Here is a 24,976-nt window from a genome sequence, read left to right on the forward strand (position 1 = left end):
AACTGGCGATGTCTCAATTGTTACTCTCGTCTTGGACATCTCAACCATAGAAATACTAGAGCTAGAATGCGTGCTCTATTGTTCCCCTATTGTTTTCTACCGGTGGGCAGCAAAGATGGTAGCAACATGTTGGCAGAAAGCTTTTGTGACTTACGTTGTACACAAATAAGAAGAGAAGTTATGGACTTACTGATCCTGTGTGGTGACATGAGGAGAAAAATCTCATGAAACCTTTTCAGTGCCTAAATAGAAGAAGGTGAAAGAAAGTTTTTACTTTTTTCTTAAGCTACAGGGAGTGGTTTTTTCTTCCTATTTTGTTTGGAATCATTTCTCTACCAATCTTCCTTTTCTAAGGCAGCATAGTAATTCATTATGTCTTTACTCAATTTGAAGTTCATTATTATTAGAAAACCATTATAAATGGGTAGTACTTAATAAATTCCTCAAATTTTTGGCCTAGCTGAAACGTGAAAGTTACTGGTAGAAAAAAATTGTCAACAACAGCCTTATTCAGTGTCTTAGAAAGTCTTGTTGAGGCTTGCTGCATTCGAGACTCCGAAAAAAAATTGCTTAAATTACCTTGAAATCAAATCCCAGCCGTTAGTTCTCTGACAAAATTTCCAAGTTTTGAATCAACATTTTCCAATTCAAATGAATATATGTAAACAGCGTTGTTGTTTTCAGCTGCAATGATGTACAGTAGAATGAGAACTCCAAATGACTGAGAATCACTCCCCCAAACATTAAGCAAAGCAAATACGAACCAAAAACCCAGTGGCTATAATTATAAAATCGTTGAATATTGTATCTTGAAACCAGATTTTAACATTTTTGTACAGATTGAAGATAAAGATGGCATTTCCCCTATCAATAATTCAAAGCCCACCATCGTTCTTAACTGCCTTCTGGTGCTTGGCTTTACCTCATGGTACATTTATTGTGCAATATTCTCACATCAATCTTATACTATTCATATATACTGTTTATGCCTTCTTGAAAACTGATTTCCTTTTATTATACGCTCTCTATAGACCCTTCAAATTGATGGTAAAACAACACAAGGTAATTCTTAACAATCTGTTTAATCAAAATGATGATATGGTTATCTCAAAGTTGTTCATTAAGGACGTGTCTGTGCTCTGAGTGCTCTTTTAAGATCTGACGATATTGTTTTCATTTTTTACAAGATTGTTGATGTTATTTTAGCATTGATTTCCTTTGAAATACATTGCCACCTGCATAATTCTGTTCTAGCAAGTTTGTCTGTATACTCACCTATTTTGTACACTTACCATGATGGAACCAACTAATTTCCATACCGTTTGCAAGAAAGAAAAGAAAGATTGCTTTGGTATCCATGGTCACCTGAAGTGTCAGAACAGATACTTTTTGAATTGCCAAAATCAAGACAGTTTCCTGTTGATGAAGATTCAATCTTATTTTTTAGGAGTAACTGTCTCAAAGCATATTTGAACTGGATTGCAGTTGGATTATTGTTCCCACCTAGTCTACTTCAAAGGACATCTCCAGTTGGTCTTGAGAGAAGCGGTAAGTTAGAATATACTCAAATGGTGCTTCTGCTCATTATAACAAGAATCTGCTGAAATTTGCCTAAATCTTCACCTGTAGGGATAGATACATATTTTGATACCAAATATTTGTTGACCACAAGGCAAAGCTCAGCAACAATTTCACACACAGTTGATTTTGCTTTGCCAAAAAGATGTCCAAATGTTTGATGGTTGCTATTAGTTGCCACAAAGCTCCCATTCATCTTTCTCAAAATTTCCCTCAACAATCATGTCTCACCAATTTTTCACTGCGAACATTACTATGGTGGCCCAGCATTCTCATTCGAAAAACAGAAACATATTTTATGAAATATAAAAAAATCACAGATATTTGTGGTAAATTTGACATTAAATTCAAATTATTTTCTTGAAGTTTAAAATAGCATGTCAAAAAGCAGAATAAACATAATAAAAAAATTGAAGAAACATTTCCATTTCCAAGTTTCAAATAGAATTGTTTCTTTTTGTTTCTGAAAATCCCATTGAAAGTTGTCAAAAGAAACATTTTCGTTTTCATTTTCAAAATGAAATGTCACGATCGGCCCAGCGTTCTCATAGACCACAATGCTTTGCAAGAATAAGCGCCTCATTTCCATGCAGCTTTTCGCGCCCTTTTTGCTTCGCCTTGCCACTTAACAGCGAAGAACGCATACCTCGTGGTAGCCTATTTAATTTGAATTAATCATGAAGAGGCATGATACTTGGGAAAAACTTTATAAGGTAATGAGTAACAAAAGAACAAAACAAAACGAGGCATCAAATAAAAATAAAAAACTCGGATCTGCCCCACACAAGATTGTCGTCCTTCAGAACCCGACAGCAAGCAAACCTATCATCCGATTCAGCCACGCAAATTTGTATTATTTGAGTTTGACGAAATAACTCTACCTAACTTGAAGAGTGCTTGTGCTGCTCATTTTGGCCTCCCTGTCAGTACGTGTGACGTGCTTCTCTCAAACAAAGGTCCCTTGTGCACAAATATTCAACAGATACCACATGGGAAAGATAAATATTTTTTTCTTCTTTTTTTAATAAATCTAATATCAATTAGTTTGAGGTTTGCGGTTCAAACTTTTTCACTTTACTTGGATTTGGTTCACTGTCGGGGCTTTATAAATTAAGTAAGGGTGTTAGAGTTGAAACAAAAATTTCAGGTTTTAATTTAGGGGGCTTCAGCCCTCTAAGCCCTCCATAATTTCTGCCAGGATGCATTCTATCTAAAGTCTACGCCAGACATTGCACCAGAAGACCTCTGCACCTAGATGTAGGAAGTGCACTCGGGGTGGGGTAAGGTTCGGTTAGGTGCAGGCTGTGGGGTAAGATTAGGGCAAGGGTTAAGCTTGGGTAGTAAGGGTACTGGGTATCTATTCAGATCCAATAATAGTGGATCTAATTGCCTTCCCTCCCAAACTACTTAATTCCCAAACTCTACCCTAATTAGCCAAAAATAAAGAAACTTTCAGTAGTGAAAAATATCCTAATTTCCTATTTTCCTTTTTAACTGAAAAGTTCTTTAGAGCTTTGTAAAAAATGAGGACATGGTCCTCTATTTCGCCAGCCCCATGAATTCAATAACAAGTTAACCTCGCACCAAGGACGTGAATGTTCCAACTTTACCTCTTTTTTCCTAATCGTTCTCCGTTGAACTAGTCCTTCATTGTCATCAAGGGTCATTACATCGTAAACGAGTCCTCTGGAACCTGAAGGCCATACTGCTCTCTGATTCTCTTGTGCATAGCACGGTAGCCTAATAACTGATCTGGACCATCTTTTTCTGCATTAAATGCCTCACCCACTTGATTTACAGTTGTATCGTAGTCGACGAATTTTATTCCAAAATGTTTCATGCGCCTACTTGATGTACCAGGGCTCCAAGCGTACTGAGAAAAATCCCTTTGCAGAAAGTCAAGAATTTCAGCTCTTCGCAAGTTTCTGGCAACCATACAGCGAATAAATTTTTGGAGTTCGTTATCCTCTGTCCATTCGTTATTTCTTTTATATTCTGCAGCCATATGGAGCAAAATCTCCCTTTCTTGGCTACATAAGCGAAAGGTAATTTATTTAGAAAATCAAAAAGGGCGCGAAAAGCTGCATGGAAATAATTTGAAAAAATAATTTAATTATAACGAAATAACGAAAAAATAATTTGAATTTAATGTCAAATTTACCACAAATATCTGTGATTTTTTTATATTTCATAAAATATGTTTCTGTTTTTTGAATGAGAATGCTGGGCCACCATACATTACACCAAACTTGCCTTTTTGAACTTATTTTGAAACAGTTCATCAGCACAGTGCTCATCAGAGCTCTTTGCTGTAAGCATGAGGTAATGCTGCATTCTTCTTTTTGCTGACGATTTTATTCTTTCTAAACAAACTAGTCTTCTATGATTCCTTCTTGATAAATATTTTTTACTACCAGCGCAATAAATTTCATTAAAAAAACTTGCTGCAAGTAATCATAGCCTACTAAATTTTCTTGCCGGTCAGCCATGTTGAAACTTTGATCGATTAATCAATTTGAACCACTTTGTATGCACTAGCAAACTGGCCTGGGCTCTGCCCAACTTGCGTTCACACTGTGAAAAAGCCGCTTCAGTGTGAACAGATGATAGGCCTGGGCCAGGCCCAGGCTAGTATTTCTTAGGCTAGTTTGGGTAGTGTGAACATGGCTTAAGGGAGGTTAATTGTTTCACTTATGAGCTGTTTCAATATATTTGCATTTATGCTATTTATGAAAAAGTACCCAATAGGGACATACCATGGCTTTTTTAGTTTTGAAGCCATTAAACAAGAGCATTTGTTGCCATTGTGTCTGGTGTGTCTGCCTTGAAGTTGCCATAGTCAACATTGTCAACAAATTTAGAATTCTTCTTATCCCATTCCATTTGTTTTCTTATAGCAATTTCATCGAGCATTAGTACAGAGTCCTTGCCTGCTACAGATTCAAAGGTTTTTTTTCAAAAAGCCTGGTTCACAGTCAATGTTTATAGACCAAGACCTTATTGTTGCTGGGTGTGGCATATTAAATGACTTTCTGATGAACTTACAGGCTCTTGGACTATAGAATTGCAGAGAAATGGCAAACTCTTTCATTTCATCAGAATACCTGGAACAAGACACTTTTCCAAAATTCTGTGCTTCATTTCTGAAAAGCTCTGCTGTCATATGCCCGAAGTTGTCTGCCAATGACTTCTGATTTTCTTCAGAAAGCAATTTATACTTGTGAAGTTGGTCATGACTCTTAAGTCTAGTTTACCTGAAGACTCTGAGTTTGGCATGGAAAGAGGATAGTGTTGCTAGCTGCTAGTTTTGGTAGGCCAGTTTCACAAAACTGCATGGTGACCAATTTGATGATCGACCATTTATTCGATAGATTTGGGAATTTGTTGAGAAACATTGACCAACCAATGCTGTCCTCTAGACAGCTTCAGATATTTGCCAATGTTGTTCACAATAAAGGGGCTACACTGAATAATTGTTGGGGGTTCATCGATGGCACAGTCAGGCCTATTTGTAGACTAAACCAAAACCAAAGAGCTGTCTACAATGGTCACAAAAGGGTACATGCCATAAATTTTCAGTCTGTTGTGTGTCCAAATGGAATAATTGCCAATCTTTTTGGCCCTGTTGAAGGCAGAAGGCATGACAGTGCAATGTTGCAAATGTCCGGCCTCCTAGATCAGTTAGAGTAGCATTCTCATTCGCCTGAAGAGGAGCCACTTTGTCTTTATGGGGACCCTGCATACCCTCATAGGATTCACCTTCAATGTCCCTTCCCAAGAAGACCAGATCAACTTGCATTTAATGAGTCGATGAGCCAAGTTAGAATTTCAGTTGAGTGGGTGTTTGGGGATATTATTAATTATTTCAAATTTGTTGACTTTAAGAAGAATTTGAAAATTGGTTTGAGTCCTGTAGGGAAAATTTATATTGCTTGTGCTTTACTGAGAAATGCATTGACATGTTTATATGGCAACAATACATCAACATTTTTTGGTATTGAGCCTCCTGCACTGCAAGAATACTTTCAGTGAGCAAACAATAAAAAAGCTTTTATCAAAGCTCCCAAAACAGCTTTTTTTCAAAGCTACAAAAACAGCTTTTTTCAAATCTACAAAAACAGCTTTTTTCAAAGCCACAAAAACAGCGTTTTTAAAAGTTACCATATTGCCAAGAAGTATGATATTTCTTAGCACACACAATTTTTGAAGGCTTCTCTCTATGTTCAGATGTAGATAAGCAAGATTATATACTCATTTTAAAAAATATAAAGACAGTAGCTTGAATATATCAAACAAACATATCTCAAACAAAGCAAAAAAGGCTAGAAATATGAAGATCCAGATGTTACTGGAAATTATAGCTGTTACTTAAGAAATTTAGGTTAAAAGGAATAAACCAGCCTATTTTTTGAAATTCTTTGGAAAAGATTAAAGCATGTTTCATCCAACATGTGATATTTCTTTAAAAAGTGGTTTAATTGCCTCCTGAAAAAAACATATGGAAAAATTTATACACAGCAACCCCTCCTCCCCTCTCCAATCAAAAATTGAAGCCCTGTCTGATTTATTCTTTTTGTCAGCACATCGGGCTAACTAGTCCCCAGACCTTTCCAGCTCATCTCGACCTGTCGCGTCATGTTTCGTAAACTCTCTATTTACAGTCTTCCTTCAAGGTTCGAAGATCTCAATTAGTGCTATCCGTGGTCTTTTCCCCACTTTTCTAAAGGTTCTTTCTCTTGCTCTCTACAAAAAATTTCAAAACTTCTTTCTCCTGCAACCGTTCAAATTGGACGAAGACTTTTCAAATTCGACCAAGGCTTTTCAAATTCGCTTTGCTTTCCACAAAGGATTCATTGGATTTTTAGTTAGAATGTAGCTAATTAATCTAGGAGCACTGCTGCTTGGATTTCCTTTTCGAACTCAAAGCGCTTCTCGACAGTCTATTTTGTGCTATCGTCAGTCATGCCGGGTGCTCTAGACAGACACAGACCTCAGGTGAGTCTTGCTAGGTTTTTATAAACTTTTCAGCGTCATTTTACTTTCCTTATTCTCGATTGATTGATTGAAACCCTATTTGTTATTATTTTGTTTACAAGAGCGATGTAATCCATGCTTTAATGATCTTGCTTTTTTGTTTTAGTGGCTACGTACACCCGCTGCTGCCTGTTTTTTTGGTTTGCGATGGCTGCTGGCTGGCTGTTCCCCTTCTTCACTGGCATCAGAATCGGTTGCATGCAAGTACAGGTAAGTGGTGTTCTTACATGTTTTCAATGTTGCTTCTTTCGAATGATTTTGTGCTTCTTTCGAATGATTTTGTGCTTCTTTCGAGGAAATTCTGCTAAAAACCTGGCCGCTAGACCTTGCCGCGAAGCTCGAATTTTTACCTTTTTTCGTAGTTTGGTACTAAAAGAAAACTGGATTGGCTCTTTTGCAATCAAAGTATGAAAAATTATGGTAGATTTTGTTTTTTCGCTGTTTTTTCGTGATGCATGAAAATTTTAATTTTCATAGGATACCCCTTGTAATGCCAGCCCTCAACTTTTTATTCCTTATGAGAATCCTTTGCAGCAACTTTCCCTAACCGCCTTCTTGCCTATTTGCAGATGAATGATCATCTGACTTTTTGGTATAACAAATGAGTATTTTTCAATTAAAATTTCAGTTTTTTTCTGCCATATTCCCACCAAGATAAATAGGAATTGCCTGCCTCTCAAGTTAAAATTATTTATACCTTTGACAGAATTTTAAGAATTGTAAATGAATCATTCTAGAAATCATTTCAATTGATTTGATGCTTAATTTGATGAAATTACTCTAAAGACCGGTCACTAACTGCTAAACTGATTTTTAACTCTTTTCCTGGTTTTGGGCTGAAAAGAAGCTGGATTGTTATGGTAGATTGTGCCTGCATCATTTTCGGAATTATACATGAATCATTGTTAAAATCATTTCCAATGACTTTTTTCTTATTTGGGTGAGATTACACCAAAAACCAGTTGGTAAAAGGAGTCGCTAAACTGGCTGCGAACGTGTTTCTCTGAATTTTTTACCTCTTGCGCAATTTTGTGCTGAAAAGAATGTGAATTTGCTTAAAGGAGTTGTTAAACCTGCCACGAACGTGTTTCTATGAATTTGTTACCTCTTGCGTAGTTTTGTGCTTAAAAGAATATGGATTGGCATTATTGCCCTCTAATAATACAATTTCAAATGATTTTGCATTTATTTCGACGAAATTACACTAAAATCCGGTCGCTTAAACTGTCATGGCTAAACTGTTGGGGCAAACATTGTTGCTAAAGTTTTTACAAAGCATTATGACTATCGATTTCATAAACCATGGAATAACATCCTCCTTACTTTTTTCGTTCTTCATCTAGATCAAAGATCGTTTCAAGCAAAAATTAAGACACAGATGTTATTCTTGGACCTTCAAAACAAAATTTATGTCATTTATGCTGGTGTTACATCTAACAATGAAACAGCTGGACTATGGAGAAGAGGACTCAAGTTATATGGATTAGCTGTTGTCTGTTAATTGTATTTTGTTAATTTGTTATTAGAGTAAGAATCTTTTCTGATGCACAAAACTTTGGCTGTTATCTTTCAATTTCTCCGTGCTTGTTGCTGCAGTGTTTCAAAAGCTAATTGTGACGAAGATATGATACCTGGGCCTCAAATGAAAAGAACTGTGTGATAATTTTAATTCTTTGTTATTTTAAATCTCGAAAAGTCACTGGTGGGAGCAACCAAACGAACGAACTGGTGGGAGCAACCAAAAACATGTTGCTGTCAAGCTTTAAAGTAGAGTTGAGAAGAAAGAACTGAGCTTTCAGATTAGCCTGGAGAAAATCGAAAGAGCCCCACGAGTCATAGAGGAATAAATGAAATGATTATATGGAAATTTAAACACTGAAACTAGAACAAACACGAGACTGAGGTAAACCATTAAAATATATAAACGAGGAACACGAATAGACCTGGGCTTGCAAATGTTTTGAAGCAACTTTCAATTAACGGAAGCCTAGCTACCCTTCGAAGCCCGCCATGCGGTAGTGTGCATAGATTACCCTTTGAAAAGACAAGAATACTCCTGAAACCCCCACTTTGTGATAGTAAATATAGCCTTGGTAAAGAAAAGAATTTTGTTGAAGTCCCCAATGAATTCCAGGAAATTAGCCTTGGTAAAGACAAGAATTCTGTCCAAGCCCCCAATGAATTCTAGGAATATCTGCCACGGAAAGAAAAGACAACAATGTCTAGCCTCTCCCTCAAATTGAATGGATACACCCCATAGGGGTCACGTGATAAAAAGCAGCTTTCTCTGCTTAAAGATTTTGGTAAAAAATTTCACTCGCACTCCTTTGACTATTGCTCTCTACCCCCTTTTATTTAAGGCAACCCCCTTCCTAGCATACGCATGGAATTAAGTGGAGATAAGAACAACATTGCAATCTCTAGATATCGTAGTATGCCTTCCGCCAACAATTTAAATGCCACCTAGACAGCTGACTAAACAAGATACCTAATCTCTCATTTCGCAAGTTTCATCAAGCAATGGTAAAAACCAAGGTGTTAGATTACCATAAATCACCTTACTGTGATTCAACAGAGACATCCCAAAGTTCCAACAATTTTCGCAGAGTTTTTATTGTGCAGTCGACAAAAGTGAAGACCACATAAATTTAATTATCAGATTTGAGTACACAAATTTAATTATCTAGTCAACTCGCTGGAAGGTCAGGCTTGTAAGGCACTGGAAGGATTACAAATCTGTGAATAACTAAGAACAATGAAAAGGCCAAAGTTCTCTAAAAGAAAGATTTTGAAAGAAAAAACGTATAATCAGTGCTCACATCCAAGCATTGTTAAAGTTGAAATCATGTGAAAATAAAAAGATCACAGACCTCTGTGTGATGTATGACACAATCATGGTTCATATTCGTGGTTCAGAAAGTCTAGAATGCCAGAAGACATAGCCAGCCAAGTATCGCAACAAACCTCAGAGGATGTATGGAGTGTCGATGAGATTATGACCACCATTCAACAAGAGATCAAGGCAAGAGATTGTAGCAAAAAATGATTGGGACAAAGAAAAGATTAAATGTTTGGAAACAACAGACTTATGTACCACCATAATCCTTTCTGGCCAGGTTGGAGAGTCCCTCAAAGAATAAGAAATCAATTCAGTGTTATATCTGCAGAGCCATTCTTCAAACGAGTGCTAGTAGGTGACAGACCTTAGACAACGCAAGGCAATTTTGCAAGCAGCAATAGGATTCCTCAGTCCAGTGGATGTGTGCTTCAATTGTTCAACTTGTGTTAAGAGCATAAAACTTAGCAAACCCATACAGTTTTGTTTACTGATCATTTTAAGATTTGGAGTCACTCCCGGAAACACCCTAGTGATGTCATTATGACGTCACAACTATAAAAGACTTACCACTTTTGTAGGCTAGACTGGCTGTTTCTGTGTCAATGACAACCAGAATGCAAAAGTGACAACCAGAGGGTTGAATAACAGTAGAATGCCCAATGGCATCACCTGATGACGTCATAGCTTTGTTAACTTTGTCATCAGGATAAGGAAAACAGTTGAGTCAGACTAATTAACTTAATAAAACCTAAGTACTTTGATATTGGTGGTATGAAAAACTTTTAAAGGAATGCATATTGAAAATGATTTAAGTGTAATGAAATTGCTTTTGTAACTGAAATTGATCGAATGTAAATGTATTTAATTTGAAAGAACGATTGTTACTTAACTAATATAGGTTAGTAGTCATTTACATGTCAGTAATGCATAGCGACAATCCTATTTACAGTCACCACTGCAGAAGCAAAGTGCTGTGCATTCCAGTCCAGATTTTTTTACATTTACAAGAATTTTTGCAACCTTTTTTACAAGCACATGTATGCGAAGAACATCAACCACTTCTGGCAAACTGGTCCATCATGGTTGCCATACACCTTCATTGTAATTCCACCCACAATTCTCCGCACTAGCTGATGACTTGACAGGATTTAACATTTGTTCCCAAGTATTGGCTTGCAAGGCAGATCTGCAAACATGATAAAGAAGTGAGGTATGTGTTGGTAGAATGATTTCAATGGCTCAGTTCTTTTAAGCAAAAAGATCCAATCGAACTGCACCTACTGACGATAATTCACTGGTGTGATCGATTATTGCCATATCTTCATCAGATATGATCGAGGGATTTCTTGCAACTGAAAGAAAAGAGGAAAAGACTGTGTGTCAGTCGGAGCAATTTTCTATGTTTTCAATGCAGATATCTTTCCTTTTCCCGCAAACAAGGGAACTATCACAGCCATTAAATGCATGCAACATGGTTAATGCAAGGGTCCTTTGCTCACCTAAGAATACAACTGGCTTGTTAACATTGATGTATGCGAAGTATTGCCGTAATCCAATCGCAATGATCAGCTGTAGGTCCCTTTGTCTTACTACAGCAGCGACCCCAAGAACTGCGACATTTGTGTCAACTGTATATATGATTGCTCTATCCATTCCCTGTCCTTGCTTAGCAACTTGTAGGTGTAAAAAAAATCCTGCTTTCAGCCTCCTTGTGGTTGCATGGATTGATCAGAGATGTGTCTCCTGTGGAGGCCAGCATAAAGCATTCTCTCTGATTGTCATGATGACTGTCTTTCCTACAGGTCTCAGATTTGCATGAATTAACGGTGTAAGGTATTAATAGAGTTCGGTCTTGTTGTCACTGTGGCACTTATTGTTACATATTTTGTTTACCCTCTTCCATAGTGAACTGGATGTCTTTGTGCAAGCTCTGTAACAGAGCTAGTATGTTTTCTGAATTGTCTATATCATGGTCCCATATTAGGAAACAATTATCGAGGTATCGCCACCACCTATCTGTAAATTGTTTCTTTACTGTGATCCCATACTTCTCTTCAATCTTGTTGTATAATTTTGTTTCTAAATATCCCATAACCAGAGTTGCATAAGTCGAACCCATCTTTGTACCATTGCAGTTCCCTGTACTTGTATATAGTTCTGATTATCAAAGCAAAATGTGTTACATTCCAAAACTAGGCAAAGAGCTTTAATTATGAATTCTTTTGATATGTTTCTTTTGGTTTCGTTTGGAAAATTGTCTATCCAGTAAATGATATTTTCTTTTCCTAGCTCGTTATTGATGTTTGTGGACATATTTGTCATATCAAATGTCATTAGAGATTTGAATAGGTAATGAATCTTTGTTAAAATGTCAATATCGTCTCTGATATGCCTTCTTATGTGTTGTACATATGGTTTTCATATTATGTCTAGAAAGTCACTCAATTTGCTTGTGACACAACATGGGCCTGGTATAATTGGTCTGAAAATTGAATCGTAGGATTTTTCTACTTCAACCTATTCTGATTTGGTTTGCTTTATTATATGATTTATGTTGTGAACTCAATATTGCTTCGAATGCAACAACTACTTGAACAGTCCCCGAAGCAAGAAATAGACCTTTTTAATTTTACCATGCCGAAATAATCACTTAAATCATTACAACTCTACTCTCTAATTTTACCACTAAGAAAAGGATTCCCCCTTTACGGGCACACAGCCTCTATTTATACTGCTACTTATCATTACGTCACTTTACAAAAATACCGACCGTGATTGCATCATACTTGCGAGATTACCATAGAATGTTCTAGAAATTTCTACGCATACTAATTATACCATGAATTATAATTACAAAGCAATGTCAGCGGGGGATAAAAAAAGGAAGTCTTAAACAAAAGAAGTGCATACGTATTGTCTCTAAAGATTATGTAAGTTTGCATCACGTGACTTTGTGGCACTCAGTGACTCCGTCACATTTATTATTCTGCTTTTGTGTTTTTTTGGTAGTCCGTACAGTTGGCTGGTTTTATAATTGAGCTTTGTTAAATATTTCACTTCTTTCTCGGACAGTTTGTTTGCGTGTGTGCGAGTTGGTTCTTCTATTCTTTTGAGGAGTTGGCTGTATATATTTTTTGCCAGTCTTTTGTAAGTTTCTTTATCATCTACTGTTAGTATCATTTTATTTCTGTAGTATTTAGAGTCCATGATTACACATGCTCCAATTTTATCGCTTTGTTTAATGACAATATTTTTTTTGTTTTTGATCTATTATTCCTTTCTATTCCAACTTGTTAAGATTATTTTGTATTTTCTGCCTGGCAGCGGCATGCTTTTTAGAAAGCCAGACTTTGATCTTTATAAAGAGACAAGTATCGTCGGTCAGTCTTGATATTCAGATCAAATATGGAAGTATTATATTGCACCAAGCTGTCTGACAGAGCAGTCAAATTGTCAAAGTAGGCCAGGGAGACAGAGGCATGAGGATGTTGACAGATTGTGTAATGGAACGTTGCTTTTTATGCAGTCTGTATTGGCAGGCCAGTTTCCTGATTTGTAAAAGAAGATTCGCGCTTTTTCATCAGCTCTACATTCAATGCAATAGCCCAAAAAGCCATCACACAATTTATTCAGGAAGAAACACCTAAACAAAACCAGTATACGAGGAACGAAAGCTGTTTTAATTGATACAATAGATTCATGAGGATAAAAAGCTTCATATCAACATGAACTATTGGAAATATAACAGGACAATCAAGGACATGGACATGGATTTTTTCAAAAATTATAAATTTGTTCTTATATATATAGACCAAAAAAGGATTTGAGATTATATTAACATTTCAACCTTTTCAACATACTGGTATAAAAATAATTTTTGTTTTGAATCTGTAAGCTATTACAAGGGCCTTGTCAGTTCCTTTAAGCTGTCAGAACTTTAACCTGCTATATTAATGAATAATAGATACATGTTTGTATTTAAATACTTAGCTACATTGAATAATATACTGTAAATATATATACAATCAGGCCAGTGAACTAGCTAGCAAATTTGTAATTTAAATTGCACGTGAGAAATTTTCTTATAAAAGTATCATGAAACAACAATCTAGAAAATTTCTAGAAAATCTGAAACAAAATTTCTAGAAAATACCTTTATGTTGTTACTAGTTTGAAATAATAGCAAGATAACAGGATGCATGTAATCTCCAACCTTCATCTACCATTTTTTGCAAGATCCTTTCTGCTGATCCATAAAAAAGTTTGTTACCTTTTTTATGCCTAGAATAATAATGTTAATGCTATAGCAAATATCATCTAAGGATATTAATTAGGTAACATAAAGATAAATTCAAATGATACAGTCTATGCTTATATGAACATTGCTTTTATGCTTATTAACAGGCGACTGGCTGTTAGAAATCTAACATTTAGAGGATAAAATTTTTCTCAAAGCCTGGCAAATTGCGTGTCACACCTTCTCCAAACCCCTCCAAACCTCTACACCCTGCAGTTTCGCCAAACATTCAAAATGGTAAAATGATAACAGGCATCGTGGAGCGTTGAGAAAAGTGGGGGTCTAGAAAAGTTGGGGGGGCTAAGACCGAGAAAAAGACACTTTACTGGTAGTTTATTGCTTAATATTTAGCATTTCTGCTAAAGCCCCTCTCCCCAGCCCCCCTTCTCTGCGGTACCTGGATAAGGATGGATTGTGAGCTTCCATCTTGTGAATGGGGTTTTTCTTCTAGTGCGGCAAGACATAAATTATTATTCACCTCCCTGGAGATGAGACGACCATAAGAAGTGCCTTCGGTCAGAAATCTATTCATATCTGAAAATTCCTGAAGTATTCATCTTTGAAAAGCTTTATGCGTTGCCAAGATGAGGATTTGCGTTCAGATTGATGTTTCCATCTTTGATTTGTTGAATTACTAATCCATGTTGGCCGGAAGCCTTTGCTGGACATCAACACAATGAAGGAAAATAAATAAAACGAGAACTGAGATTCCAACATAAATCGCCTCTTCCAATCATCTACTGATTCGTGCGAATTTCAGTGCGAAAATATTACAATAGCGCAGAATGTTAAAACAATAGCCCTTTCACACGTCACAAATGGCGTCACAGTTTTCTTTTAAACTACAATGTTTTGATACAGCAAATGTTAAATATTCAAAAGTAGGAGTCAAATTCAATGCTGAAGTCTGGCCAGCTGATGTCTCATTTCGCCAGCCAAGCAGATTGCATGGTACCAAATTCTGGAGAAGAGGGAGGCAATAAGATTCACAAAAAACATCAAAACTACATTTGATGAACGACTTGAATCATTTCCTGTCAATCAGGAAACTGAAAAGGCAGAAAATGAAAATTCTGAAGAAGAAAGAAAGAAAGAAAGAAAGAAAGAAAGAGCAAAGTCAAAATCTCTGGTCAGGGAAGGAGACCTCATTCCAGTTTTAGCCCCAGAAAGTAGGGAAGCAAAGTTTTCGTTGTTTCTTTGCACGAGCAAATGCAAAAGGGGTGGAAGTATCAATGGAAAGTGACTTAGTCCAGAGGGACAGGGGGGTGCATTACCACCTGACGAGGGACTTTAGCAGACTAACTTTTTCTAGCTCAGATTTGGTGTAGAATTCAAATCTGGATGTTGATCAGGCAGGAGAGGGGGCTTTTCCGAAATATAGGGGGTTTTGTCCAAAAACTGGGATGGAACCTGTGAATAAGCTGTCAACGATCACTCAAAAAGAAATTGTACCCGACAAACTTTTTCTAGCTCAGTTATTGGTCTAGAATTCAAACCTGGAAGTTGATCAGGCGGAAGAGGAGGCTTGCAGCTTGTGAATAAGCTTTAAATGACTACTTAGCTAAAGTAAGCTGCTTAGCTAAAGTAAAAAATGTATTCAACGAATTGAAGGTTGATGCTCCAGATGTCTTAATTGACCACGCGCATCGAATCGGTTGCCCAAGAATGGCACAGGGAAAGAGAGTGCACCAAGTATTGGTAAGATTTACAACTTGGAGGCATAGGACCATGGTCTATAGGGCCAGGAAAAATTGTACCCAGTACAAGATAAAATTGGATTTGACAAAGAAAAGGATTGACACAATAAGGAAGATAAGCGATTTGCTTACAAGGAAGAAGCTCGGTTTTGCATTTGCAGATGTTAACTGCCGTTTATGCACGAAGATTGGCAAGGAGTTTCATTACATAAATAGTGAAGAAGATCTGCAAGATATCATTAGAGAATATGAAGAAAGAAGTGCTACTCGAAGTGTTACCAGAAATGATACTAGTAGGGTCACTGAAGATCAGCAAGACGACCATGATGATGATGAAAATGGTGTTGGTGCCAATAAGAATAATTCTGGATAAGTAGCTTTGTTACAGACCATTTATATGAACCCTTTACTCCGTTATTCTTTAAATTTTGCTGATGGTAATTTTGGACACATTTCACAGTAACACAATACAATTATTAGTTTAGTTAAATCACAATCACCAGATTACCTTTTTCATGAAATCCCTCCTGAACGTCAACCCAGTTACGGTCTTAGATACCCTTGTGATTATGAAGTAAAAGTTGCTACAACTAATCGTTTTTCTAACAGATACTTTCATAACACCTTGCTTGAGTGGAATTTGCTTGATGAAGAGATTAAGAAATCAACATCCCTTTTTCAGTTTAAGAAAAATTATTTAAAATGATTAGACTGGAGGGTAATCCTATTTACAATATCTCTGATATTGAGGGCGTCCGATTGCTCTCCAAGTTGCGTTCAAAGTTTAGTTTACTGAATGAACTCAAATTTAGACACATTTTTGATAGTCTCACTCCATCATGTCTTTTCTGGCTACGGCAGACACAGAATATTTATATGTAGTTAATTTTGAGTTGTTTTTATTTGTGATATATAAATCTATTTATATTTTTTAAATATATTTTTTCAATATCTGATAGACTGATTTTTTTTTATTTTCCATTAAATTCTAAAGTAATCTCATTGATATTAAAATCTTATTGATCAAAAAATGATTGTCATTCCAGGACTGAGAATATCGCGCTTTGATTTATCTCATGAATAAAATGAATATATATTTCCCATACAGCCTGAACTATACAATGGGATAGCGCGACCTTTCTCACTGGGTGGGGGAGGATGTGGGAGATGCAAAACAAAATTTTACCAACAGAATTTCTTCTGTTATATTTGGCAAAATTTGCTTTCACAGTGACAACTTACCAAACATGTCCGTAACACTGTGCATATTTTGATGACAGATCAGTTAGAAGAGATAAGTATATACGAATAAATAACATAGGGAAATTTAAGTACAATCAAAGTACTCAGAAATTATAACTGGTATAAAATAAGAACACTATATTGAGCATAGCATGTATAAATCATCTACAAATTTTTCATCTGCTTACATCATCAATTTTTTTGCAAGAATTTTAGTGGCGAGTCATAAAAGTCAACGTCGTTCAGAAACAAGGTTTTTAAGATAAGTACAGATTAGAATCCTAAACATTTGAGTGCTAGATAGGATACATATCGTATTCCCTATGACCAAAACTTGGTTCTCTGATTTTTGAAGTCGCTTGGAAAAGATGCAACACAGTTTTGTGATACCCAGAGAATGTTCCCTCAAGTTTTGGAGCTTTGGAGTTTAAAAATTTTTTAAGATAATTGCTAATGGATTTCTACCAATACTAGACCATCTAAGTCATTAGGCTATCGTTTACAAAGGGTAGATGAAATATCTGATGTATGTAGATTTGATGTCTGATCTGATGTAGAAAGGAGAACAAAATTTCAAAGGTGCTTTGCATTAGGGTCTTATTTTCCTTGTTTTGAGTTCGGAACACCCACCTACAATTTTGTCCAAATCAAGGCAATCTAAAACATCAACTGCACAAGCTGAAATCATTTTTAGTCTCCTGAAACTATGCTCATTGCTAGCAACTGAAATTGGAATTGTTAGAGCGAGTTGGTAAGCTTTACCAAGATATGGGTAGAATTTCCGTTTCCCTTGCAACAACATGGCAGCTTCTCTCAAATTTTTTGTTTTGCTGTTAGAAATATCTTCACCGACCTTTTCCATTTCTGCCAATAATGCATCTGGATCTTTGAGGTCGTTGGGAAAGACATCACACAACTGCTTGACTTGGCTTGCATTACATGTTTTTATTTTATCTGGCAGCAAGACTGTGACAGGAACAACAATTTTTGACAAATAAACAATTATTTCTTAAGTGTCAGAGGCTACTCTGTCAATGACTTTAAACATCTCTTGGACATGATGCATTTCAAACAAAGGGGCCCTAAAATTGTCTCTGTCCTCATCAATGCTCTTTCGTACCTTGCGGGGGCAATGCTTCTTCAAAAACTCATAAAGAGGGGCCATGCCAGAGGGAACATTTTTCCACTGCTGATTTAAGAATTGTGTCCAAACCAATCTCATCATTTCGAATGCGTATTATGTATATGGCATAATGCATCAAGGCTGGATAAAATATGTTGTTCAATCTCTTGAACTTCAAGAACAAATTGTTTTATGGCCCAAGCATGTGATGTACGGTATTTGCCACTTTAAATGCTCACTTACTTTGGCCTGTGCTCCATTATAAGCTCCCGACATCAAAGCAGTGGTATTTTAGCACTAAAAGAGAACTTTTGCAAGAGAAAGCTGGAAGTCCTCTAACATTGTGATGACTTCGTAGCCACTTTTCCCTTTAATTTGGGAAATTTTCATGAGCCTTTCATTGAATTCCTGTCGACATACCAGATGACTAAGGAAATTTGATCAGCATGGCTTATATCAGATGTCATATCTGCCATGACTGCGTAAGCTCCACATGAAATTATTTGGCTAACCAAAACTTTGCAAATTTCCTCTCCAAGAACACCAATAAATTCATTCTGTGACATGGCACTGAAGTAGGCTACGTGATAAGACCAGAAATTGTTGGTTTTAAGCTAGAAGTCTATAAACGAACCCATCTTGTTTCAAGGAGTACTAACTGCACAAAATTTCCTTTGGCATCATCTTCACCTCCATGAAATGCAAGGAACTATCTTGACCATTATCGACTTCAATCCACTAAGAGTGTTATAACCTTTTGGTTTGGTGATCACTCTTGGTCCTCCTTACTGACTTGCTGTTTTTTGGCAGCAGATATTGCTACATTGACATGACTTTCTTTACGCTGAAAGTTCTTTAATCGAATAATCGCTAGTTTATGTGGAACACTAGTGAAATGATCCGCCAGTTTAGCTTTCTTCTTCCATCCACGGCTCTTCCTTTTTACCCCAACGATTGACTCCCTCTGTAACCCAATTGGTTTCAGAACGATTGGAATTTTCTCCAAATAGGCTGCATGCAAAGCAAAATGCTCTATCTATACTTGGACTGTATTCAAGAAAAGGTAAGTCTGTACCAATTTTCATTAAAAGAATTTTGCTTTCCTTTTGAAATTACTTCATTAATGCGAAATTTGTCTAATACTTGCCAGAATGGCCCTTTGAATATGACGAATTCCTTCTGCTGTGGCAACAAATTTATACCTCTCCCTTCTAAAGGATCCCTTTCGATAGCACAACTTGAACCGCTGTCTGATCTTGAAAGAATTTTTTCAATAATCAACTTGTAATTTCCCAACGCCTCATTCGCTAAATGATGAAGTTCACTATATCTTTCCTTGATCCCCAACGCCAATTTCTCTATTTCCGATAAAAAGACTTCCTCGCTATATCCAGTTATCTGAAAGAAAGATTGCAGAATCTGACTTTCTTTTGCGATCTCCAAAATTGGTCCAAGCATTGCGGCAAGCTCAAAATCTTTTGTCGGTTGCTCTTTGCTGCTGTAGCTTTTATCCTTAAAATATTAATGAGAGCATTGAAAATCCGAATATGAATCAACTATGTTGTTTGATTTTTCTCATCAAAATGATAAGAAAGGTTACTTAAACTCATTAGACTGATTTTAACAAATTTCCATCCCAGTAGAAAGGTTAGGGTAGCGGAGAAGGGTATTTTATTTTTTTTTTCATTGGTTATAAATTATATCTAAATTACATATATCATGCGGGTACAACTAGTAATGATGTTATGCGACCGGCACAGAGACAATCTGAAGGGCAAATCACTCCTGAAAATAGTCTACGAGATTAATAATCACTAGTGATCAATTTGTGATTTTTGTGTGTGATAAATTAGATTTTTTCGTGATAAAAGTGCTTAATTAGTGATTAATTTTTCATCATCTTAAATTTATTTACAGATCCAAAAGTGCTCTCAAATTAGCTTTTGTGCAAAAAACCCAGCTTGAACATACCAAGATGCATAAACAAAGGAAAATATTCGCCATAAGTCAAACTTAACAACAATTTTTCATAAATCAAATAACAACCTTTCCTGCCAGTTCGACAGAGATTTTTGTAATGTGCTACATGGAATTGAAAAAAAAAAGTTGGAGCATCCATAACAACCGATTCGTCGATGGTAGCCATATAACTGTCAGCAGTGAGGTACTCACATGTAAATTCTAACTCAACCATTTAAAAAGAAAAAATCTGCCCCTTGAGACGTTTTCCATCACTTCAAGAAATCGTGGAGAAACCAGTTTACAACAACTCCAATGTTTTTTACGGAATCTTAAGACAAGTCCACATAGTTATTTGAAAAGTGTTTTGTCTTTTGTTTTCTGTCAAATATGAAAATTGGACTACTCGCCTGATTAGGTATTTATTGCAATCCACTCTCTGAAAGAGGCGCTTCCAAAACATTCACAGGCTCGGATGTTCATTCTGTGCACGTATTTTGAACAATTTAATCTGTGATAAAGTTTCTTCATTGTTTCATTGTAGAGTTTCGATTTCGTCACTGGACAGTGTTGCTGTCTCAGACTGATCCAGTTCTACATTTTGTCCTTGCTGATTTTCAGGAAAATCAATTTCATCATTAACCAAGCCATCATTTTCTCTAGGATGTTGAAGGGCTTCTTTAACACTTCAGCTTAAGAAATTATTGATCATCGTATGAATCAAAGCAAATATTGCATGATTCAGCTAACTCTATTGCACTTGACTTTGCAGCAAAATTGGTCTCAGAAATATCTTCAAGCCTTGGAGTAGACACCATATCCAGACTTTCTTCGTTAGTCTGCAAGAGCCATTTTTTCCCTCGCGAGAAAATTATTTCATTGTAACTTGTAACTAGCAAAAGACAAAATTGTAACTTGTGTTTTATTTTGTTTTTTTTTTCTTTCTTTTTCTTAAGCTATTAATTCTGTTAATTAATTTAATTTCAAATTCCGTTAAAATTCCTTGCATTGTAAAATTTCAATTGTTGAGACAGTTTGAGTCATTGCATGAAGGATTCTAAATAATTGTTCACAATCTTGAGAGCACCAGATTCCAAGTGCCTCCTGGGAAAATACCCTGGATTCAACATTATAAAAAGTTCAACAGCATTGAGTGTTTACTTTAGTGCATGTATAAGCGTTGTTACTGATAAAAAAGAAGGCATCTTTTTGGCATTGACTGTTCTCCAAATCCTCAAGGAAAAATTTGATTTCCAAAAATTTGCGTAAGCTACCTAATGCATGAAGTGACTTGTCAAAAAAGAACCTCGAATATCTGGCATTAATGAAAGATATTCTTGTCCCCTTCCATTTGAGAGCAAAGTAATTTGGCAAGTCAATCATCAACACGAGGCTCCAGCAAAAGTTCTATGCTAGAATAGTTTTGCTTATCCCTGGAATCAATAGCCGGCTTATTCATGCCATGATCTGCCTTGGGAAAGGATTGAAGAATTTCTGCTATGTGTCCTCTGCATGCTATTTAGGAACCCAATGACGACAAGTTTGAGGGTGTTATCAAACCAGTTCTTAGTTTTGCAAGTAAATGTACGGTGTCTTGTGCACACAAAGAACTCGTAGATAGTTCTGGCATATCATATAACAACCATCCTTTTGGAATATTTGAACTTCTACTTGGAAATTGTGATAAGTCCTGTTTTCTCTACCATGGCCTTCCTTTTTCTCTACCATGGCCTTCAGAAAAAGGCCAGCACCATCGCTTCGAAATGTATGGCAAGCCGTAGTGGACAAAAGGTGGTTGAAAAAGAAACCATATGTTGAGATTTATATCATTAGGGTCCAGAATTATTGACATGTGGTTGAAATCATAATTGTTAGTGATCAGTTCTTAAAGTGTTGCTACACTACAATTTCTAAAAAACTCGGACACTAAAAATTCAAAGAACTCAGACACCATGATTTGAAACTCAAGGCTATTGGAAGAGAACTGAAGCAACAATTACGGCTTGCCATAGAAATTATGATGTCTTGCAACAACAAACTGTCTTCAATCTGCATCCGTCTTTGAGAAATTTTTTTATCACGTTTCTTTAAATCAGTACCCAAAACAAACAGGACAAATGGTACGGCAGGACTAAATGTGCCACAACTCAATGTGCATTTACAGCCTCTTTAACTTCCTAAAATTAAAAGATCAGGAAAAATTAATGCTAATAGCAAAAACGCATGATCGTAGTGGATTGCTCACGAACTTCTGGTAAGGAAAAGCCATGTCATAGTTTCTGGATTTTTGCAGCTGTAAACAAAGACAATTGTCAACATTTCTATTGTTTTCAAATGCTCATGACATATCTGTGAAGAGATTTGCTTCTATTCTAATACTGTTTAGCTTTTATCAAAGTTCGATTGCCCAGTACTCGTTTTCTTCAGTAAGTCTTATTAACATTAAGACTATAGTGCACATGCCTTGAATGAGAAACTGGCATTGCAGCAAATAGATTTGGGCAGCTTCTGGAGCCATTTTGTCATTTTATCTTTGAGATCTCCTGGAATCAACTTGGCCTTTTTTTCTGAAAATGGGATGACACATCTTAACTTGCCATTCTGTTTGAAACTTTTGCCTGTTTTTCTTTGCTGCCTCTATAACGTAATGATTTGTTTTTGATAAGATTAGCATCCTGCATTTTTTTAACATTTGCAATTAACACATCAAGAGAAGGCTGAAAACAACGAGTGCCATTAACAAACCATAAACAAATTTGCATCATAATGATGTGAGCGAGGCCTCTACCGCAGGTACCCAAATGGCAATGCTTTGTATCTTATACTAATCTTAAGTCCAGGCAACAAAGTAAGCTTTTGTGGATCTTTATGAAATATGCCAAATACACACTTTTTGTCTTCTACAATACTGCTTGAGGATTTCATGAATTCAACAAGTTTTTCCAATTCACCATCTTCAGGAGGCTTGGACACAGCCTTTGGAGTTTCATACCCACAATATTTCAACAGTTTTTTATGTAGCCTGCTTGTGGAGGTTATGTGTTCCAAATGTCTTCTGATGTTGTCACTATTGGTACTACACCAGTTTTGTTATGCTAGAAAAAAAACAAACAAAGTTGGCACATTTTCCTTTCAAAATGAACAAAATTTTATCATTACTTACTTTCTTTTGCTTCTCTATCACTATCTTTGTCTTCTTGATCAAATTGCAAATGGATTGAACTGGATAATGTCATTGTTGGCAATCACAGCAGCAATCAACAGGAAACGAGTTAAAATGGTTGTTGGTGTCAATTCAGGGTTGCCACTCTCGGAATGTGGGACATACCTTCAGCGCATGCATTGGATCCCTACCTTCCCCTACTGATTCTTCCTCAATTATCACTATAAATCAAGTGCTGTAATGCAGTTTAGGCCACCCTTATTCAATAACCAAGTTCAATAACATACTGTTGTACTCTCATTGGCATCACAGCCTTATCGTACGCCCCCTGCTATATTGCGGCTACGCCCAAGTTTATAAAAGTAAAAGTTTTAGATACAACACTCCTCCTTGAGTTGTTGTGACCTCTGTGATACTTTTTTGAAATATTTTTGAGATACATTCCTTTCATTCAAGGAGGGTAGCCCTTCGGCAATGCTGATTTTCAAGGGGTTCTCCACGTAAAATACTTACAGAAACTCTTATAAAAGCAAATTACCCTATTAACAATTCAATGTTTACTATTTGAAATAAATCCTACTTTAATTCCTTTATTTGATTTAACTTTTTACAACAAATATCAACAATGAAAAGCCAAATGGTAATTTAAAATATAGAATTTACAATACTATACAAAAGAATAATTGGAGCTGGTCATGTTATGCTAAATTTTTTAAATGCAATTTGATAACTTTGCTACATTTACTGTTGGTTTTTCCTATGCAAAAATTATCCTTCCCCCTTATCGTGAATTTCTTGAGGTTCTAAAAGGCCTGGTTTCAAAAATTTTGAGAATGGTCTTGTTATCTTCCTATGGGCCATGAGTGTCTTTGTTATTTCACTGTATAAATTCCTACAATTTTTTAATTATACCCACGAAAATTGCCAACAAAGATTTGAAATTAAACTCCATTCACTTTACAACCTTTCTTTTTTAATATAGCTGGCAAAGGAGCTTGAAGTAATTGTTTCAGTGACAGAGATGACTTATTCTGTGACAAGGCCTTCACTTTTGTCCCTTTGCAGGGTAATGAGAAAATTCTCTGTTGTTTTGTCCATGTTCTAGAGTGTGAGTTTGCAGATTTTCAAATGTTTTATAGAAAATTTTGAAATGCTAATAAATTGGTCGAGAGTTCAAATATTTGTGACTGGTGCATTTTTTGTGATTAATGTGTTTATTTCGTGATTGGTGTAATTTTTTTGTAATTAATGTGATAACTTTGTGATTAATGTGATTTTTCTGTAATTAATGGTTTGAAGAGGATTGACTTTATACTCCCACTGCAGATGATATATCAGGGCATGTAGCAATTGCTGCATACATAATTGATCCAATTACAGCTTGATAATCCCTCACATTTGCTTATTTTTCTCCGTCCCTCAGTTTTTCAAACTTCTTCCCAACTTTTATTGGCATTGAAACTGGTTTGCAGTCGAACACGTTGAATCTTTTCAGCAAATTCTCAAAATATGCTCTTTGATTAATGGTGAGAGTCTTTAAATCTCTGTTTCTTTTGATGGACATGCCTAAGCAGTAATGAATTTCTCCTTGATCTTCCATTTCAAATTGATCTTTCAATTTCTTCTCCAACATGTCACAACTGTTTGTTGCTAACATAATATCATCAACGTATAATGCAATCAACATTGTATACCGATCTCCTTTCTCAGCCTTATAGTAGATGCATGGATCGGCATTGCTTTGAACATAGTCAATAGAAAAAGAATGGTCTGGAAACTCTATTGTTCGAAGATCGATATCATGATTCCACTAGGTTCCAGACTCTTAGAGTGCACCAAGTTGGTCTGTTGTTGTGTATGTGTTGACTCGAGACGAGATAGAAATGGAAGCTGCCGAACCCGAAATTACTTTTGTATCTGAACTTGAGGTTATCGTTGATTTTATGGGTGATCAAAATTTCTTTGATGATAATGAAGACTTCGAGAAAGAACTTGTTGATATTTCTATTGAGGTAAGTTAATTCTATTTTATTTTAAACTTCAA

At 36.1% G+C, this 24,976-nt stretch overlaps 1 protein-coding gene and 1 pseudogene across 3 annotated transcripts in view; both read left to right on the forward strand.

Moving 5' to 3' along the window:
- Positions 1-4,911: 4,911 nt before the first annotated feature.
- LOC148960594 (uncharacterized) lies at positions 4,912-5,610 on the forward strand (annotated as a pseudogene).
- An 823-nt stretch (positions 5,611-6,433) lies between these two features.
- Positions 6,434-24,976, forward strand: part of LOC135690235 (uncharacterized) — a 34,235-nt gene continuing 15,692 nt past the window's right edge. The window contains exons 1-4 of one of the 3 annotated variants that reach the window (XM_089116075.1): positions 6,434-6,573; positions 6,719-6,822; positions 6,975-7,017; positions 7,956-24,944. In XM_089116075.1, coding sequence (XP_088972201.1) covers positions 6,541-6,573; positions 6,719-6,822; positions 6,975-7,017; positions 7,956-8,099 — 324 coding nt within the window. In that variant the 5' untranslated portion in view covers positions 6,434-6,540 and the 3' untranslated portion in view covers positions 8,100-24,944. Of the gene's footprint in view, positions 6,574-6,718; positions 6,823-6,974; positions 7,018-7,955; positions 24,945-24,976 lie in introns of those variants that run through there. The other 2 variants (XM_089116076.1, XM_089116072.1) reach the window with 2 other exon arrangements.

The sequence above is a fragment of the Rhopilema esculentum genome, chromosome 1 (assembly GCF_057945365.1).
Source record: "Rhopilema esculentum isolate cy_ngs chromosome 1, ASM5794536v1, whole genome shotgun sequence".
Taxonomy (NCBI): Eukaryota; Metazoa; Cnidaria; class Scyphozoa; order Rhizostomeae; family Rhizostomatidae; genus Rhopilema; species Rhopilema esculentum.